Source organism: Crocodylus porosus, unplaced genomic scaffold (assembly GCF_001723895.1).
Source record: "Crocodylus porosus isolate Cpor-Errol unplaced genomic scaffold, CroPor_comp1, whole genome shotgun sequence".
NCBI classification, from domain to species: Eukaryota; Metazoa; Chordata; order Crocodylia; family Crocodylidae; genus Crocodylus; species Crocodylus porosus.
In genome coordinates, this window is record NW_017728949.1 from 3,050,167 (window position 1) to 3,068,207 (window position 18,041).

General features: G+C 43.5%; 1 protein-coding gene across 1 annotated transcript in view; it reads left to right on the top strand.

The window, feature by feature from the left end:
• Positions 1 to 17,356, top strand: part of CDK15 (cyclin dependent kinase 15) — a 70,726-nt gene extending 53,370 nt beyond the window's left edge. Inside the window, exons 11-14 of the mRNA XM_019554650.1 lie at positions 4,055 to 4,103; positions 8,193 to 8,332; positions 15,194 to 15,331; positions 16,509 to 17,356. Of these exons, the coding sequence (XP_019410195.1) occupies positions 4,055 to 4,103; positions 8,193 to 8,332; positions 15,194 to 15,303 (299 nt within the window). The 3' untranslated portion in view covers positions 15,304 to 15,331; positions 16,509 to 17,356. The remainder of the gene's footprint in view (positions 1 to 4,054; positions 4,104 to 8,192; positions 8,333 to 15,193; positions 15,332 to 16,508) is intronic.
• Positions 17,357 to 18,041: the final 685 nt, after the last annotated feature.

The following is an 18,041-nucleotide window of genomic DNA, read 5'->3' on the forward strand; positions in this document are numbered from 1 at the left end:
CTTTGTGGCACCACAAACCACATGGCCGTGTTCGTGGGGATGTGCCCATTGTTAGCAAATTTGCTCCAGATAGGGTTGCATGTGTAGGCGTATGCACAGGAGCTCTTTAATGAGCCTGAATTTTCTTTGCAGAAAGCAAGAAAATTCTCCAGATCTGGATGGGAAAGTTTGTATAATAAACTCGCATTGGCATTTACTAATAATGGCTTCATTAGCACTTGGAGGTAGCACTTTCTGAAGTAGTTAGTGTGGTAGAGATGATATCTTTTATTAGACCAACTAGATAGTTGCAAAAAAAAATAGATAGATACTTGAACAGGGAGAGACCTGATTCTGTAGTACTTTGTAATTTGAGCCACGTCCTAGTTCTGGGACTGTTTTGTATCTTTCCAGTGGCAGAGAAGCACAAACTAGAGCATCCTTGACACTGCTCTGATTTGTACTGGAACCTGAACCACCCCAAATCCAGTCACAGTATCAGGTCATAATGACTGCATGCAGTTTCCTTCCAGCTTCCTGATAGCATGATTCTATTGCAATCACATGGCCAGCATTTTCCCAACCCAACATTACCCCTGCCACCTCCCCTAACTTCAAAGAGGATGTTACAGAGGCCTGGTGCTGGCAGGGTGTGCCTATCACCGCACCAACCAGAAGCAGATTTCTAAGACAGTGAGGGGCAGCCAAAAAAAATACAATGTAGTGTCAGACTGCATGAACTTTTTTTTTTTTAATTTAATTTGTACCCACAGCCAAATTAACCAAAACGTATTCCAAATCCAAGTGTCCAGAACCATAAGTAGCCTTACTACCAGCAAACATCCTCCACCCACACCGGGGCTTCAGAAGTTTCCAAAACCTTTGGCGGGCATCCTACTTGCAGGCCCAAGCCCAGAGGCTTGGGGTTCAGATACCCCTGAGTTTTGCTTGCCCTCAGATCAAGCAAGGGGAGGAGACTCCCATTTCCATAAAGTGGGCTTTAAGCTGCTGCACCTCAGTGGGTACTGAACCACTCCAGAAGAGCAGTTCTCCCGGGCTGCGGTTCAGGAAAACTGCCTTCTTGGACACAGATACATGGTATTTCCCCTGCCAGGTTAAGAAGTCACTACACTTGTCCTGAGCCTTCAAGAGGCATGAACTTTTCTGTAAATCCTGTTACGTGTAGTGGTGGAACAATGAACAGCCATTCCCTCTACCTGTATTGCTTTCTCCTGAAAGGTTCCTGTAAAAATCTGGTCAGAGACCTGAAAGCAAAGGGTGGGTGGGACAGTGCTACAGTAGAAAGGATGATATCTTGCCTGCAGAGCATGGAGATGTGGCTCTCCTATAGTGATTAATCACTTCCTGAATTGTGCATCTTTGAGTTTCCTTCTTTCTTTTGTGTTTTTTGGAAAAGAGGTGAAGTATTTGAGTTGGAGCTATGTAGATCTCCTCTGTGCATATTCTATATGCCTGTGATTTCTTCAAACACCAGCATTTGAAAAGCCAGTAAGCAGACTGGAGCATTCCCAAGACAGTGAGGAGGGTATGAGAGAACTACTGGTCTGTCAATTCATACGTTATTTATTAGGTGAGAATTCTCAGGATGTTCTTAGAATAAACCTGTGGTATATGCTATTCGTATTTAAAAAGCACATCTTTCTTAAGCTGCTATTTATTCTTCTCTTTGACCTTTCTGACAACCTACTAAATATTATATTTCCCTGTAAGAGTGACCACTAGTTTGAAGGAAGCTCAATTCTGATTGTATTTTTCTTATAAATCAATGTGCAGTTACATTTTATGGCAGCTAAGTTGGTGTAGTAATAGTTCTATCACTTATTATCTTAGTTCAATTGCAGCAGTCTGGTGGTTATGGGACTGCTCCTACAGTTACATTAAGTACTGCAGAGGAATCTAGCAGCACTGTAGGAAAGGTATGGTAACTATCCAGCTGGTAATCCCAGGCTCTGAATCAACATGTTTAATATTAGTAAGACTGTAGTGCTGACAGTGAGAAATTGTGCTACACTTAAAAGAGTTTTCTGGTGGAACCAGTCCTCAAATACTTCAGTGGCAATTTGGCTTGAAAGGAGACTCCAGGAATGGGCCTAAAATTAAAGTTCTGGTATAGTTCTGCCTTATCTTTAGCTTTCATACACAGAACTAGCCCTGCGGTTTGTGTGGGCAGCTATGCTTCAGGTATGTTTGTACTGTTTCCCCCCTCAGTGATAAGCCAAGGGAGGCTTGACTTATCTGAAATTTGGCACAAGTCCCTTCTCAACAGACACTTGATTCAGGCTGTTCTAACCACCCTTAAGCCTGCTATCCCTGCGCACTATGGATGTTATCCACCCTGGAGCCTGCTGAGCCCCGGATACCACTTAAACCCCAAATAAGTGATGTTTTGAGTTTCACATGATGCACAGGGTAAAGGTGGGGGATCTGCACAGCATTCTGCAAGCACCACTGGCTGACAGGGGGCATCCTACCAAACACAGTCGTGTTGTGCCTCAGCAATCCCTGAATCTCTGCAAACTTCCTGAAGGACATAAGGGGCAGTGGAGGAGGCTGCTTGCATTTTTCCACCTCATTATGCTCATCAAAGGCCCACGCGCAGCCTGATGGCTCTAAATATGGCTACACTGAACCAACAAATTATCTGATGTAAGCTGGCATAGTCCTATCGAACTCAACGGACTAGATCCTCACGTGGTATAAATCACGGTCACACTGCTGATCAAAGCAATCCTACATCAATTTTCATCAGTGGTGAATCTGGCTCACTGAAATTACAAACCACAGAAAACTGCACTATAGACAATAATGGCTCCTTTGGAGCCATTACTGCCTGCTGAGCACCCTCCAGCTGCCGGAAATCTCACATTAAAATTATCATTAAGACTTTGGGACTTAATGGTTGTGTAGGTGCAATATTTCTTTTTCTTTGTATTTAAGAATGGAATACAATAAATCCTGCATATAATTTTGTAGAACTAAACTTCACTGTACAGTGAAGTGGAAGGAAAGCCCTGAACTGTACCAATGCTCTGCAGTAAATACATAGCAGTTCTTGTGACAGGTAGCCTCTACACCGTTTGCTAATAAATATGTCTTCGTTTAAATAGCTGTCATTATTCCAGACCTGTGACATTAGATTATTTTTTTTCATCTAGAAACAAGCAAAAGAACATCTGAAAAACCTATCATTACCTTTTCAGTGTATAACAGAAAAAGTTTCCAATTGTTTTGGTAGTGTTAGAGTGATGTTTTAGCTGTGATGATCCAGTTGAGGTCACTTGAGGGAGAATGCCTAACATTCAAAATCTTGTTTGACTTATCCCAACCATGCGGTTGGTCCAATAAAATATATCATCCAAAAGTACCCTTGTTTCCACTTGTCTTGAAAACTTAAAAATACCAAAAAGCAACCAAATGTGCTCTAAACTGCAAAGTTTGCAAGATTTCAGTTTGATAGAAATGTTTAAATGAGTGGCCATGAAGCAAACACGAGAGTAGGAACCCCAAAAAACAAACCTTAGCTGTAGAGAGAAAACATTGCATACATACAGGGCCAGATCCTAAAGCCCTTACTCAGGCCCCAGTCTTGCAGTCACCTCCATGCAGATGAACCCCCTAATATTTATGTGGGACCAGAAGGACCTCAACATCATCTCTGTAGGCATAAGGGGCCACTTACCCAGATCCATTCACTGGATTAAGGTCTTAGCTCTTAGGAAAAACTAACTCCGATTTCTAAATCTTAGATGTTGGGAATTGATCTTGCTTCCACTGAAGTCAAAGAAAAACACCCACTGACTTAAGTAGAAATTGAATCAGGCCCAAGGCCTATATTTGTAGGTAGGTAAAATGAGAGGGTTATAGAACTGTAATAGCCTTATTAACATCAATGTTGATATTCAAGTCCTATAGGTATAATGTATATTTATAAATACCAAGATGACAGATTCTATAGGGTCCTTTGAAATTCTAAGCACATATTTTTGTAAGGGCTCAAAGAATGGTTGTTGGATTGATTTCTGTTTAATCTTGTGACTGCATATTCACTTTCTAGAGAGGGTTGTCTCCAGCAGACCTCAGAGGCTCCGAATGATCTGTGACAGGTAAACTACTTATAACAGTAGCGTCAAAGCGGCCTGTGGGTTTGTTTTTATATGCAACCATTTAACTTTAAATGAGCTCTTCTGGCAAGTCTAGAATGAGTAAGAGACACTTCTGTAGTAACAAGCAACAATAAGTTAAGTAGAGGATTCTGAAAGACTTCAGTGGGTTTACTGTTCTCAGACAAGCAACAATTCAACATTATGCATGACTGTTTGAAAGGTACAATTTGATTTATGAATCATGCTTTCCAGGCCCTCTTGCACAGCCCCAGTGCAGCTTGTACTACCAACTTTGCACTTTCCCAGCTTTGTGCATAGAAATAAAGGTGCAAATATTGCTAGAAAAAAAATAGCTAAACTATACAGAGATACTTGTCTATATGAGGCCAAAAAAGATTGCAGGATTAGCAAGGACTGGAAAATTCATATTCTTCTATGATCAGTACCAACTGGGGATGTACTTGATTTAAGAGCTCATCCTAAAGATGACACTTCAGACAGTGCATGTACAACTCTTCTCAATCACCCACAACAGTGCTGCAGAATCAGAAGTAGCCTCTGCATCCCCAACCACATGCATATCAATGAAAGATATAATCTGGAAAACTGATTTTGACTAAGTGCCCTATTTTAGCCCCCTGGGGCCTGGTCTCTAAATTTAAGAGGTGCTCCCTGAGACTGAGGGGGTTGGGAATTGGGATATGATTCCTCGGGGGGGCAGCTAGCCAGTTAGACAGACATACAGTCTGCAGGAGTTGCTTGCTGCTCCAGAATAAAACCGGTTGCTTAATTCTTCCCATTCACTTATGCCTGTGTTTATTGAACCCAGTGATCACTACAGTCAGTACAGTACAGAACAATGCCAGAGAAAACTACAACCTAGGATCAAAGCCCCACTGTGTCAAGATGAAAAGACTATTTTGGCCTCGAAGACCTTAAGCTAATGCAGGTTTAGGGTGAATCCAGTACCTCACTGTTGCATTCAGCCTCACTCTGAGTGATAACACACTGTCCTTTACAGCTGGCTTTCTCAGGAATTGCACTGAATTTTTTAAATGAGATACTAATGTCTTTAGCACCATGCTAGGTTTGGAGACACAAATAATTTTAATAAATGTTGTCAGAAACTTTCAGAAATATATATATTACTCTCTAATTTCTCAAGCTTAGATAACACACTCCCATCTAAAAATAATGCCCACTCTCATCCACAGCAGGGAAATGAATATATTCCTAGTAATCACCTGGGATGGAACAGCTTCCTGCTCACTGGCCACAGCTCCTTGTTTAAAAGACTAAAGCTGGAAAAGCTCTTTAAAGCCAGTGCCGATAGACTGGTCCTGTGCTGTGGTAGCAGAGTTCTGTATTGTGTACTGGTCCAGGATTGACTCTGTTTCTGCCTTCCTTGGTTAACTGCAGAGACAGAATATTCATTTCTTGAGAAGTGAAGGAGTGCTTCAGACAGCTCAACTATGGCCCTGCTTAGCAAGTTATGGAATCAAATGGGAATTCTGTGTGGAGCTAGTTGCCATTGTGGAGCCTGGAAGATGGGGGTACTAGAAAGCCCAGTGACATGGCAAAGAGCCTTAAGGAAGGGGTTGCTAAGCAGGGTAAAGGGGATCTTCCAGGCTCCACCAATATCATGACCTCTGAAAGCAAGCCCCTGTGCAGGCTTGTTCTAAGTGTTGGCACTATAAGGTAACACCCAGTTTTTGATTCCTAGTCCCTGTATCTTCCTCCCCAAGCCAGCGGGGGGGCTTGTATAATTTGGCGGATGGGAGAACTGAGTATTTTTCTATCATAGTCACTAAGACCTAAATTTTTACAAAATCAAATTTTTACAAAAACAAAACCATATTTACAAAAACAAAACCATCCAGAGCATCAGGTGCTCTATGCAGTTACAGTAGACAGTAAGCCAAGAAGGCTAATGGCACACTAGGCTGCATTAGTAGGGGCATTGCTAGCGGATTGAGGGAAGTGGTTATTCCACTCTATTCAGCACTGGTAAGACCACATCTGGAGTACTGTGTCCAGTTTTGGGCCCCTCACTACGGAAAGGATGGGGACAAATTGGAGAGAGTCTAGCGGGGGGGCAGTGAAAATGGGGGTTGGGGCACATGACTTATGATGAAGAGAGGCTGAGGGAAGTGGGCTTATTTAGTCTGGAGAAGAGAAGACTGACAGGGGTTTAATAGTAGTCTTCAACCACCTGAAGGGGAGTTCCAGAGAAGATGGAGCTAAACTCTTTTCAGTGGTGGCAGATGACAGAACAAGGAGCAAGGGTCTTAAGTTGCAGCAAGGAAAGTTTAGGTTAGATATCAGGAAAATCTTTTGTGTGAGGAGGGTAGTAAAGCACTGGAACAGGTTACCCAGAAAGGTTGTGGTATGTCCATCCCTGGAGGTCTTTAAGACCTGGCTAGACAAAGCTTTGGCTGGGATGAGATAGTTGGGGGTGGTCCTACTTTGATTATGGGGTTGGACTAGATCAGTGGTTTTCAGTCTGTGGTCTGTGAACCCCCGAGGGCCTGCAGATTATGTCTAAGGACTCCGCAAAGGACGACTACAGTCAATCAAAAGTATATGAATACCCACACTTAAAATTCAAAGGGGTTCATCCATACCTCCATATGAAATTTCCAAGGGGGTCCACACCTCCATTTGAAATTTTTTAGGGGTCAGAAAATGAAAAAAGGTTGAAAACCTTTGGATTGGATGACCTCCAGAGGTCCCTCCCAACCTTCAGTTTTTGATTCTAGCATCAGAGGACTGGAAAAGGGTAGGAACAGGAGCATGCCAGCACTGAGCTGTTGTTTGGAGGGGAAGCAGCAGCAGCTGGGGTGGTAAGTAGGAGCACAACAGGCTCTCTGATGGGCCACTTGATGCTGAAACATGATCAAAACAAACAAAGTAAAAGCTGTAAAACTAAAGCACTGTTTTTATTTGCTTTCTTGCTTGTTTGTTTTCTCTCTTTCACTTCCTAGTCCCCAGCTGCACTCTTCTCCAGGAGACACCACTTGGCATTGGCATTTGCCGGTCATTTGAAAAAAACAAAAGAAAACAAAACATTCATTTTGGGAAGGATTCATACTGGTGAATCCCCAACATGATTACAGCCTAACTACACTGCTAAACCGGGGTCAGGAGACAGACAGGGCATTTCCATTAATCTCTCAATTCTGAACACAAATCTGTAGTGGCCATTGGCAGGTTACACAGAGATATTTTCATATTGTCATGGCTCAGAACATAGGTGCTGACTCCATGGGTGCTCCAGGGCTCAAGCACCCACCGAAAAAAATTACCGGGTGCTCAGCCCATGGATCCATGCTTGCAGACATTGAAAAAAAAAACCCCACACTTAACCGGAAGAAGCAGCACATTACTTCAACCTGGCTCTGCATCATCTGTATAGATCGGGCACTTCAGCAGAGCTTTTTGGTGATTTTAGCTAAAGCTAAGGCTAAAGTTAAAGCTGATTCAATCAAGCTATTAGATAAAAGTACCAAAAAAGCCCTACTAAAGCATTCTATCTTTACAGATGCTGTAGAGCAAGGTTGAAGTAACATGCTGCCTCTTCTGTGCATGTGTGGGGCTTGGCACAGGAACACACCAAGTTAAAAGTAAAGCACCAGTTTGGTTTTTAGTTTGGTTGGTTTTTGAGGGGTTTTAAGCACCCACCAGCAAAAAATAATGTTGGCATCTGTGGCTCAGAGTATTACTATAATAATAACTTACAAAATTTTAGCTATGATACATATAAACATATACCCTTGCCTACTGCTAGTATCTGTTTTTATTCCAAGCTCCTTCTTCAAAAAGTAACAATTTTTCTTCAAAAGAAAGTATGAGGGATCCAAAAGTGTTACTGGAGGATGGTCTGAACCAACACCCCGGAGGCACATGCTTTCAAACTTCACTGAAGTTCCCAATGGGGAGCCATACAGGACCTGTATCCCATCACAAGTTTAACCAGATCTCCCAGATATAATACCTCCTGGCCTTGACAAAACTTGAGCCTAGATCTGGTTCCTGCTTTAAGTCCTAGGTCCCATTCTGGTGCTATTTTGTTTTTTCTTGCTTTTCTAGACTGGACAGGGTGCCAGGAGCTGAAGACCTGGCATCAAGAATGCTGAAAACATTTCCTAGAGAGCGGGTCTCTGCACAAGATGCGCTTGTCCATAACTTTTTCAGCCCTCTGCCTGCTCAGCTGCATCAGCTTCCAGATGGTATGTTAACCCCTGCTCCTAACTCAGCAAGAAGAGGGATGCTTCATTTGTAGTTTGTCAAAGCAGTGCCATAATTACAGCAGGGCAAAAGAAGCAACTGCCCTGGATGCCAACTTGGGGTTAGGGGGTTGGGGGGAGGTTGTGCAAAAAAAATCACAATCATGATTGTGATTGAACCAGTGGCATAACTGCAACGGGAAGTCACTGCTACCTGTGCCCCAGGCACCCAGTCACATTGCTACACTGCTGGTCAACAACTTTAAAAAACCCATAAGCTGCAATGTAGCCAAGTTGCTGCTTGAGCAACTTTTAGCCATTTTTTCCTCTGTCAGCATGGCATCAATGCTAGAAAGGAACTCGGATGAGACCTCAGTATTAGTGGCTTATTTAGAAAGCTGTGATTATAAATGCCTCAGTATAAGGCCACCCCTTCCTGATTCTGTACCAATAGATGCCTGAAGCTCCTTCCTAAAACCATATTTTATGCTTAATTCAGGTGACAGTTTGCTCCAATATCCTGAATTCCCAGCTGCTTCATGTGATGTGTTAGTCCCACTCCCCAAAATGCACCTTCTGCTCCCTTTTGATGTTCTGAGAAACCAGCTGTCCCTTATACCCTGTATACTAGATCTCCCTTGAAATTACCTGCCTTTTCTTCTCCTGCCTTCTGTTGCTCACTCATGAACATATTCACAAACAACTATCAGGCACATGTCCCCACCACCCAACAGACGGAGAACCTACTGAGTTACAAACCTTCTTCCTAAACTGGAAAATCTCTTTCCTATCCTGCATAATATGCCTATCAGACTGGCCATTTCTCAGAGTCTCTTGGGCACTCATTTTTCTCTTTAGATATAAGTAATTAAGAGGGAACCTACTTGGAGCAAGTTGTCAGGTTATTTGAAAACTTCATTTATGGCTTTTCTAACATACCCCAAGCAGAGGAGCTGCCAGCTAGAATCTCTCCCAAACTGCCACCCTTAGAAAGGTGTTGTATGTGTGCAAGTGAGTGCAAGATCTGCATTCCTTTTCTGTTCACCCAGCCACAGAGCACAAATCTACTTTGACACTTTTAGAAAAATGAAAAGATGGAATCTCACAGGAACCTGCCTGTGCTGGAGGGGGGGAGGGGGAGAAGAGGGGAGCGCTCACAGCAGGAGGGAAGTTGACTTTTCTTTATACATATAGGGTTTTTTCCATGCAGAGTTTAAATTATGCCTGATAAAAGGAGTTTCGTGGATGTTTCAGTTCTTTCAAACCCTCCTGGCTTCCTCCCAATTAAATGAGGTTTGTCAAAGCCACAGGGCTCTGCTGCTGCCGGAGAGGCGGACAAGCACTTCCTGCAGTGACATCTCAAATCCCCAAGGGAGGAGATGAAAGTGCCAGTGCCAAGAGACAGAGAAAGAGAAAGTGTGGAAAAAATAGGTACAGAGACAGACAGAATGAGAGGAAGGGAGAGAGAGAAGAAATAGAAGGAATGACACAACAGATTGGCACAATGTGTCAATTTCTAGAACAAGGTTTATTATCTAGGGTGTATTGCCATGTAGGAGATGATTTCCTTTAACCTGGGTTTATATACCACCCCATATTTATCATCTCTGATACTTCATCCAAACAGCAGTGAGAGGTACCTTGGTGAACAGGAAACTACATGGCGTTATCATAGCAACCAGTGTGTTGAGAACAAAATCAAAGTCTATTGGACTGAAACAAGTACAATATGATTATGCAAGATCATATTCATGAGTGACTCATTACGACTATAAAAATTAGGCAATGCTGAATAATTCCCAATGCATCCATCCCCGTTGCCATAATCCTATACAAAGCATTTGTTCTCTGTGTCATGTTGGAATCGCATCGTTTTCAAATTTAATTGCATCATTTTAGAATCCTGGGTGCTATGATAACAGTGCAGATTTTACATATATTTTGTTCCTACTTTGTTCTGGAGTATGCTGGCTATTACTTTCAATGTTCTGAACAAGAAAGTTCAGTCCAGGGGGCAGGAAACAAGCTGGAGGTAGAAAGTAAAAAGGGGCTTAAATTTCCAAAGGTGTGGGGAAGGTGGGGGTGGGGGGTAGGGGGGAGAAACAAAATTAAAAAAAAACATGTTCCAGCCAGAAGTCCTTTTCCCTTTTCTGAAATATCTGTAGCCTGAACTTTCTTTTCTGTAAGTTGCCTTAACAAGTTTGTAGCTAGAGAATACCTCCCAAAGGCCACTTTCTGTAAAAATAATTGGGGAACTTCTGTCTCAGAGGTGAGAGCCCTTCTAAATAACAATTTTGTGCTATTGAAATGAATACTAATGAGAAGATAGAGACTGCTGTCACATGAGGCAGGGAGCTAGAGAGGTGTGCAGGGAGCTCTTAGTTTCCTCTTGGTGAACTTGAGCAGAGGGGATCTAAAATACTGGTACATACTTTGTTTTTCCTGGATGTAAAGTGCTGGAAAATAAGGGTAATCCATGTTGATTCCTCTCTAGTGGCTGGTGCCAATGGGAGATTTGTGCTCTGTGGCTGGGTGAACAGAAAAGGAATGCAGATCTTGCACTCGCTTGCACACATACAACACCTTTCTAAGGGTGGCAGTTTGGGAGAGATTCTCGCTGGCAGCTCCTCTGCTTGGGGTATGTTAGAAAAGCCATAAATGAAGTTTTCAAATAACTTGACAACTTGCTCCAAGTAGGTTCCCTCTTAATTACTTATATCTAAAGAGAAAAATGAGTGCCCAAGAGACTCTGAGAAATGGCCAGTCTGATAGGCATATTATGCAGGATGGGAAAGAGATGAGAATCTACCACAGCAGCCAGTTAATGGAGCAGCTCTTTCATCTCTAGTGGTAGAGATTCAAGTTTTTGATATTGTAAGCCCTTGCTTCAAATTCCACCAGTAGTCCAGGTGGGGTTGATTATGGAAGCACTGCAAGTTTGGTGAGACGTGTGAAGTGTCAGGAGAGGGCATTCACATGATCATCTGGCTTCCTTCTAGCCTGTCTTATAGTCTGGAATGGCAGTTTTAAAAGAACATTTCTTTGGGTAAATCTGGTATCTTTTAGTAGACCAATTAAAATAGTTGGAAAAATTCTTCTTTGCAAGCTTTCAAGTACAAACACCCTTCTTCAGGTAGAGGAAGCATCTGCAGTTATTATTTTAAAAGGACAAGCTTTTGCAGGTCCTTCCTGCTCTCAGCCAAACTAGTGGAGTTCTCGCTGTCTCTGGTCCAGCCCCATCCCACAGCGGTACCAGTTAAACCCCATGCTAACCTTGGGCATCCTTCCACTGTTCTGGCTCAATGTTTGCTGACAACTGAACAATTCATGCAAGAAAATGGAGTTCACTGAGCCAAAAACACAAGAGGCTGAGAGCCTCCTGCCTCAATTTTCATCTCAGACTGCACGGGTTTCCTGTCAAAGTAGCCCCCAAGTTGCCCCCTCCGCATTGTCAAACCTAAGGCAGAGTAATGTTTGCTGCTACTTATTCTTAGTGGTAATTTTAAATTATTTTTGATTGGTCCTGCCCTCAGAGGTTTTAGAGCAGTCTTTCTGCCTAGAAGGTGGACAGCAGAACATGAGAGATGGCATCGGTACATTCCCACAGCAAGCACTTTAAAACCAGAGAGCAGCTTTGCTCAAGAAGCCTGCAGTGCTTCTGACTGCATTGATTAAGGAAGCAAAGAGCCTAAGTACAGGCTCCCCACAGGACTTGAATGGCCAACTGAGCAGTGAGTTTTTTCACAGCTTGGGTGACATGGAACCCTAGCCAAAAGCCCAGCATATTGTCTGTGCGCCAGCAAGTCCAATTTATGACCTATTTTAGGACTGTAAGTGGTACATGGGGCTGTTGCTTTGCCAAATGAGGAAGTCTGCTCTTTGGGAACTGATGGCTTGAGAATATAACAATCAATTCAAAACCAGTGTTTGTATTTAATTCCACTGTTTTCAAGACATACGAGAATGCTTCCCAACCAGCTTCTGGCACATAGGCTGCATCTACACTATGCCGATCCTCCCTAAGCTTCCCAGAATTCTCATTGTTGCTTCAGCTTGGCAGAAAGGAAGGAGCACTGGGGTTGACAGGGCACTGACTTTTTAACTAATTCCTAACTTGGGACAGAGAAGGCCTAGGCAGCATTGGATAAGGTGCCACCATCTTGCCTAGCCCAGAGTTTCCACTGCTGCCGCTGGTGAGGCTGCACTGGTGGGAAATGATACTGGAGCACAGTGTGAACAGTAGGCAGCCTTGAGAAGGTAATTGTCTGAAACAGTCTTTTGAGGAATGTCACTGCTTTCACTGGGTTCTGAATCATAGTTGAAAAGTATATCCACACCTCTGTGTCCTTGATGTGGGAATCCTCAGGTCTCAAGATTAGAAATCCTATGTTGAAAATTATAGTTGGATGCATAGGAAGTAAGGATGCATTAGACCAACACATCCTATTTTTACTATGCCTTACGGGAGGGAGCGGGGTAACTTGTGAGTTAGTATATTGTGATACACAAACCAAAACAATCCTTGGAGTGAAGCCATGGATGGATTGTTTTTTAAATCCCTACTCACTCATTCACTGTTTATGCAAGTAGAGCTCCCACTGATCTCAAGTGGCTTGACTTTCAGACACCAGTTTTTATGGCAGATTTGCCTATATAAAGACATTAAGAATTGCAGGTTAACTTTGTGGCCTTAAGCTGCAGCTCTTGGGCAGCACAGACATGCCCCATATGCCGGAAGCACAGGTTTCTAGGAACATAACCCCTGCTAAAGCGGTTGAAAAGTGCCAGAAGTGTTTGCCTGGAGCAGACACTGCGCTTTCAAAACACAAGGAGAGCAGAAAACTTTCTAAACACAAGGAGAGCAGCCCTTGAGCGAGAACTGTGGAGTTTGGCCCATCAGAGTTTTGGGGGAAAAAAAATGTCATAGACAATGAACCAAACGCTGCTCTCAGTCACACAGATCGAAATCCAGAAGAACTGTAAAATGGCCCTCAGTTAATGTGCTGGGAGCTACATATCTGTGACTGGTGAGTGCTTCTAATCCCCTTGAATAATGTGGGCACCACAGATTCAGAGCATTTATGTTTATTTTGTTTAATTGCAAAACTAAGTTTTATCTCACACTTTCCCTTTAAAGCACTTCAAGGCAAATCAAAAAAGAGATTGAGTTGTCTTGCTTGCCATGAAAGGTACCGAGACCTGTGATACCATTTAGTCACTCTTCACACTTGGGTGCACTTCTGCCTTCCCCAGTTATTAGCAGAAAAGAGTAAATGGAGTGATCAGATTTCTAAGCACAAAAGTTAAAGCTAAGTTTGAGAGGGTGACAGCAAGCAGCTCTGAGCCTAGGAACTCAATTAGTCTGAAAGACAACTATCTCATTATCTTTCCCAAAATGATATAAATACATAAGAATATAAAAATTTAAAATAAACTCTCTCTATTGACTGTCTAGATGACTGAATTTCCCTTCTCAATTTCTTTAAACACCCACTTTAGTATTTATTTATTCTAAGCGCGAAGCAGCTGCAATAATTAGACTGTCAGATTCAGAAAGTTAATGAGGAGTCACTGGAGTGGAAGGTTTTGCATTTGTGAGATTGCTGAAGGAGAGAAGCTCTGCGCCTTCGCTCTATCTCTTTTTTCTTTTTCTTTTTTTTTCCCCCCTCCACTGGGTGGGAAGGAGAGAGCTTGGCAGCACACGGATCTATTTGAATCCTTTTGATTAGTGGGTTACATTCCCACTCCTGTTCTGCCAAATAATGTTTTTGCTGTTGTTCCTTTTTGGGGGATTAAAAAACAGGCATGATGAGATTTTTAGGGAAAAGGAAGACTGAATTAAACAATCCCTCCTCCATTCTTTCCTTCCTCCTCCAAAAATGCACAAGGAAGTGAGCTGAGAGAAACACATTTCCAAGATACTTCAAATTCCAGATGATGTGAACAAAGATCCTAGAAAAGCAATAACATAAGATTTCCCTTACTCAGTCTTTAGAAGTGAAGGCACTGTAAACCAAGGAAGGGTAACTACTAGCTCACTGCTACCAAAACCCAAATAAAAGTTACATGGGTGTCTAGCGTTAAAAAAATCTTCCTCTTTCCATTGGCCAAATAAATCTTGAATTAAAAGGGCTTAACCCTGCAAACATTTGGTGATCTTCAAAAAGCGTCTTGACACCCATCTAACTCTGTTTGGAGAATCTGTACTGAGACCACTTACCAGTTGATGTGCTTGTAGAGCCAAGGCCTTGGGAAATATGTTTATACAGCATCCTAGACTTTGTTTTCTAGATCATCAGTTCCCAAATTTTGGGGAACAATGGAGCACTGTCAAATCTCAAAATTTAATCTATACCACCAAGCACCCAGATGATACAACTTGTATTTGAAAATGCTGTACAAAGGCAAGATAAAGTCCTAGTCTTGTACAACCATGGCAGACCACCAGTAGTATATAAAATCCACAGCTTTGGAGCCACTGATTTGGAGTGCCTGCTACTTAAGTAGCACATTTTTCTAAGTCAGGAACTAGGGACAGTCACAAATTGATGGAGATCAGGGATTTAGCTGCATAAACAGCAATTCAGCCGAAAGGATTTTTCTAGATGAATTCTGTTGGCACACAAACCTGTGTTTCTCTGAAGAGTGGCTTTGAGGAACATTATGCAGATCAGAACTTCACTGAAGGCCCAACTACTGTTGCTGAATCGCTTTTGTCTCCCTCCCCACAAGCCGAGCTTTGGAAGCACAGTAAATTGCAATGGTGTTCTGTACTCCCAACTGCAATAAGGGTAGCCACAACTGAGCAGGAGTGATGAGAAATATATTCTTTCTGTGGATCTCTCGTTCACTTTTTCTTCACAGCACAATCACTGTTTACAGTCCCAGGAGTGAGGCTGCAACCAGAAATCTGTGACCTATTTGATCCTCACCAGAAGCATCATCCCCAAGCCAGTTCCAGCAAATTCTGGTGAAATATCAGAATGATCAACTTCCTTTTGGGTGAGGAGCTAAAAGAAGAGAGTTTTAAGCTGCAGCTTCATCAATCCGGGCCATTCAGAGACCCTGCCTCCCACATGGATTGACATGGCTCCAAAAAGTATCTGGCTCTGCTGACAACAAGGAGCTCTCCCCCCCAACCCTTCAGGAGTGAGCAAGGATGTCCCAGGAAGGCAAGCCCAGCTCTGGGGCTGGCAGGGGTGGGAGACCCAGCAGCAGTTGCAAGGGTCTCAGTGGGGATCTGGCAGTGCCCTGGGATTGTCCATCCCATTCTCCCTCCTTCCCCTGTGCAGACAGATGTAAGCAAAAGTGAAACACTCCAAAATAGTACCTCATTTCAAGAGGTATTCCTGGGAGTTTGTGCAACTTGTCCTTTGAAACATTTCAAAGGCATTTGAAACATTTTAATTGTTACATCTATCTACACTGGCTCCCATGCACCACACCCAGAAATGCAGCAAAGTTCTCTTATCTCCCCTGTGCTTGAGGGTAGGCACAAGAAGTGCCCCCAGAGCAGATTTACCAATATATGTCTGGGTTTGGTGCATGCCTAGATTTGGCAGCACATGCATTCTGTCAAGGGTGGGAATTCCCTACACTGGAGTTTGTGAGCCCATGTTCTCCCAATGGATGGCTTCTATTCTGCGGTCCTCAGCACTAATCTGCTCTAACCAGCCAGAGATCTGAAGACTGGAATTCGTCGTTCAAGCTTTTACACTTTAAGTCTCAAAATGCCAATAAGGGGATGTATTCCATATACCCAACTATACTGTCTTCTGGAGTGGAGGTGGACACCACCAGGTCACTCTGCCTGATGAATCACCAGTGATGCAAAGCAACTCAGCTAAGGTTATTACAGCATCTAAGGTGCCCCAAAGCCTCGGGACTGACTTGACTCTGCTACCACTGATATTTTTGTAACACACTGCCGTTTTGCATGCTATATGTCAGATTCTACTTTCTGCGTAACACCAGGATAACTTCAGTAGATCTATTTATTTTGGTTTTAAATAAGCATCAGAAACTGTCCCACTATGTATTCTCCAGTGCCTGAATGGTGCTAGGTAAAAATGCTAAAGCTGACACATCCTTGTTTTTATTTGCTTGTTTCAGTTTTAAAGGCAAATGGCTAACAGAAAGTGATGCTTCAACATGAAAACCTTTTTTTTTAACTTGCTTGGGTTACAAGTAACACCTGTTCCTGAAAGATCATGGGGCTTCCCAGAAATAACTACAGAAACATCCATTTTATCCAGTTTGCTTACATTTAGCATTTGAGAGCAGTTTGTGCCTAGTCCAGGAATGCTCACCCTGCAGCCCACAGAGCCATAACGTCAGACCTGCAAGAACTCCCCACAGGTTATAAAATTTGGTGGTAGAGAAGCAGTGGAAGTACTGTTTCCAAATTCCCACGCCCCGCATGGGAGGTCAGAGGTGGGCCATGCCCCCTCCCCCCTGCATGGCCAGATTGGGGTTGGGCCACACCACCTTCCCCCCATGCATCCAGGTCACACCCTGTTGTCCCCCACCAATGGGGCCATGCTCCCTCCCCAGCATGGGACCCAACCAGGCTCCTTCCCTCCCCTGCAGGGCTGGTCAGGACTGGGACACGTCCCCTCCCCCCCACATGGCCAAATAGGGACCAGGCTGTACCCTGTACCTCCGCATGGCTAGATGGGGCCTCAACATGCCCACCTGGGTACTAAACTGAGACCACCAGCTGGATTTGGCTCACAGGTAGACCAGGCACTGCCTATCCAGCCGGCTGGGGGAAAAGCTTGGGCACCACTGGTCTGGCCAGTTTCACAGGTTTCTTGGCATAGTCAGAGGGGTCCTGGATCCATAAATACATGTAACATTCAATTCCACTGAAGTCTGTAGGCATAGTCAGTTGAGTAAAATAATGCTCATGCTTTAGTGTTGGCAGAATCAATGCAATGCATTTTTCTGCTAAAGCTTCTGTCTAATGCATTTGAAAGCTTGTCTAACTTCATCCCAACTATGCTGTTGGTCCAATAAAACATATCACACCACAACAATCCTAGCCTCTTGCATGATTCCTGGACCATTATGGCTACAACATAACTAAGGCAGGTGTGGGCAAAATGCAGCCCACGGGCCAGATGCAGCCAGGCCACTCTATCCGGTCCACAGGACCCTTACAAAATTTAGAAAATAAATATTTATCTGCCCCTGGCTGCCTGTCATGTGGACCTCAATGGCTTGCCAAAACTCAGTAAGCAGCCCTCCACCCAAAATAATTGCCCACCCCTGCTCTAAGGCTACCACACCAACATTGTTAAATACCAAGCCCTACAAAAATCAGCAGAGACTGGCCCTCAGGGTGATTCAGGGATGTGTATAGAACCTTAAACTACTCTTAATGGATTTTGAAAATACAGACTAGATTTCTTGTTGATGTTCCTTTTTCTTCCTCACTTGCCTTACATATTTAACAAACTTAAAGGTCAACTCATACCCTCTTCCACAGGTTAATATGTAAGTAGAGTGACCACCTTTTCCAAATTGGAAGTAGGGACACATATCCACCTGCCCCCGCCCACGCAGCATGGCTGGAGCAGAGCTGAACCGAGCCCATGGGAGCTGGGAACAGGCTGCCTGCTGCAGGCTCAGGGCTCTCCACCCTACTGTCCTGCCGCCCCTAGAAGCCTCATACCAGCTGCACCACCATGGCAAGGCACCCCCTGCCTGC